Genomic DNA, 1,032 nt, shown 5'->3' with positions numbered 1-1,032 from the left:
TGCCGTTCAGTAAAAGTTAAACTTTTCCAAAAAATATTCCTAACATCTGGATAATTTTCTCCAAACAGCTAAATAATCGTTACTAATTGAATAATAAAAATTTGCCCATGACTCCAGAAAAATTATCCAGCGGTTTTTATTTTAATTACCTAAAAGGTAATTCTTACTGAATTTTTCCCTCCGTGTGGTGGGAAAATTATTGATTCATCCTTCACAGTTTACGCAGCAATATTGATTCATCAGAAAATTCGGAAATAATCAGCTTTCTCATTTTTATTGATTTTTATAGTCTAGATTGGTAAAAAATGAACTCCAGAATGGCAGAAAAGTGAGGGTAATGGGAAATTGGTCACGAAGCACCCCGAAATAGTACCCCACATTGTACACCGGGTCTTGAATTTATTCATCATCATTGTCACTGGTTTTTTTTTCTCACGGATTTGGGTCATGCAGAAGCCGTCGTAGTTGGCGTAGCAAACGAGCCGTAAAAACGTCGAGTAGTTATGCAAACTCAAATACGCCCAAAATGTCCCATTCAAATGTTGACATACTAATCAACCCGTCCGATTTATTCCAGACTAATTCCCCGATTCTACCATTCTACCAACAATAAAATCGTAATAAACTATTTAAAAAAAAGCGGCATAGCAGCTGTTAACCAGTTGGTAATTAGTAAAATTCCCATTTTACGGGGGTTCTGTCATGATTGACGCTCGGTACGGTAAGAGGGCTAATTTTCAGGCTGGCTGACTTCAAAATTAACCGGATGCACCTCGACTGACATCCCCGAGGTGATTAAACGTCGCTTTACCTTTTCTCAGTTGAAAAAGAAATTATAAGTATTTTTTCGAGCATTTCAGGCAATTTCATGAGTCAAATGACGAGGGGGAGTGTCTGTTAAATTCTGGGGCAACAGCTTGTGACTGCGAACAATACAAAAGGTCAGATAAAAAAAAAATAACAGATGAAAGTAATGTAAACAAATTAATTTAATGAAGTGGTTGAAATTTTCGCTTGTCAGCCTTGAAAATT

The 1,032-nt window shown here is 36.5% G+C and overlaps 1 protein-coding gene across 1 annotated transcript in view; it reads right to left on the bottom strand.

Annotated features, from left to right (window-relative positions):
* kat80 (katanin 80) overlaps window positions 1–1,032 on the bottom strand; it is an 11,757-nt gene that overhangs the window by 3,726 nt on the left and 6,999 nt on the right. Inside the window, 1 exon segment of the mRNA XM_011312332.1 lies at window positions 712–791. Coding sequence (XP_011310634.1) covers window positions 712–791 — 80 coding nt within the window.

Source organism: Fopius arisanus, unplaced genomic scaffold, assembly GCF_000806365.1.
Source record: "Fopius arisanus strain USDA-PBARC FA_bdor unplaced genomic scaffold, ASM80636v1 scaffold00100, whole genome shotgun sequence".
Taxonomy (NCBI): domain Eukaryota; kingdom Metazoa; phylum Arthropoda; class Insecta; order Hymenoptera; family Braconidae; genus Fopius; species Fopius arisanus.
The sequence above is the reverse complement of the archived record's forward strand: the minus strand, read 5'-3'. Positions and strand labels throughout refer to the sequence as shown.